This window comes from Aptenodytes forsteri, unplaced genomic scaffold (genome assembly GCF_000699145.1).
Source record: "Aptenodytes forsteri isolate BGI_AS27 unplaced genomic scaffold, ASM69914v1 Scaffold59, whole genome shotgun sequence".
Taxonomy (NCBI): Eukaryota; Metazoa; Chordata; class Aves; order Sphenisciformes; family Spheniscidae; genus Aptenodytes; species Aptenodytes forsteri.
The window spans coordinates 2272665-2273622 of NW_008794085.1; the positions used below are offsets into that span (position 1 = coordinate 2272665).

The following is a 958-nucleotide window of genomic DNA, read 5'->3' on the forward strand; positions in this document are numbered from 1 at the left end:
GTACGGAGGCAGCGCTGTGCGTGGCATGCAGAATGCAGGGAAATGCCCGCCTGCTCCCGGCTGCCTTCGGCGGGGAGGTGACATCCAACCCACCCCCGAACGCGATGGCTCCTTTGCTCTCGCCCTCCACGAGACAGGTGTATCGCAGATCAAAGCTGCAAAATGTATTCCTGAAGTTGTCGATGATGAAATGTCGACCCATGTAGATGTTAACCAACGAAAGCTGTCTCAGGATTTTATCTTGGTAAAAAAATCAGTGACATACCTTTTCCCAAGATCGGTTTCGAGGGGCTGTGCGCTTGCTAATGGAACTAACGCGCGACGTAGCTGAGCAACACATACACCAAACCCAAGTTTTTGCCCACTTCAGCAGCCTCAGCACATTATTTGCTCTGTCCTAATGCCGTTTGTCTTCTACCTATGTGGCATTTTGGCTGGAATACCAAAGGCTACTCACAGCGAAGCCAACCTCACCCCCGCTTCGCCGGCGTTACTCTGCCAAGGAGAGTGCAAAGGCTTTTCGGGAGAGCGAGTCGCTGTTCCCCACGCGGCCAGGACTGTGGGGAAACTGTCTAAAAACCTGCCAGGAAGCAAGAACGGCCACATGCACGGCCTAAGCCCAGAGGGGAGAAGTCAGTTTGCAGCCTACAGATGTGTGTGTTTGCAGAAGAAAACCAAAACCAACCACCAACAAACGAAACAAAAAACATCAAGGGAAAAGAAGTATTTAAAATATGCTGTCAACGTCTCAGTCTTCGGCAAGAAATGCTCCGCACATGGCTGACGGAGAAGATGATACTCCCGAGTTGTAGTGAGAAAGGCTCAGAGTACAACCCAGGGTACTGATGGGGAGCCTGTGCCCGAGCGGGACGCACCCCGGGGCCGGGGAGGGGGGGCCGGCCACCCACCTCCGGCAGCCCCAGCCACCCGGGCCACCTCCGGCGGGCACAGGCGCTCC

At 55.0% G+C, this 958-nt stretch overlaps 1 protein-coding gene across 1 annotated transcript in view; it reads left to right on the plus strand.

Moving 5' to 3' along the window:
* The first annotated feature begins 400 nt into the window (after positions 1 to 400).
* Positions 401 to 958, plus strand: part of SYDE2 (synapse defective Rho GTPase homolog 2) — a 33118-nt gene continuing 32560 nt past the window's right edge. Inside the window, exon 1 of the mRNA XM_009274301.1 lies at positions 401 to 632. Coding sequence (XP_009272576.1) covers positions 401 to 632 — 232 coding nt within the window. The remainder of the gene's footprint in view (positions 633 to 958) is intronic.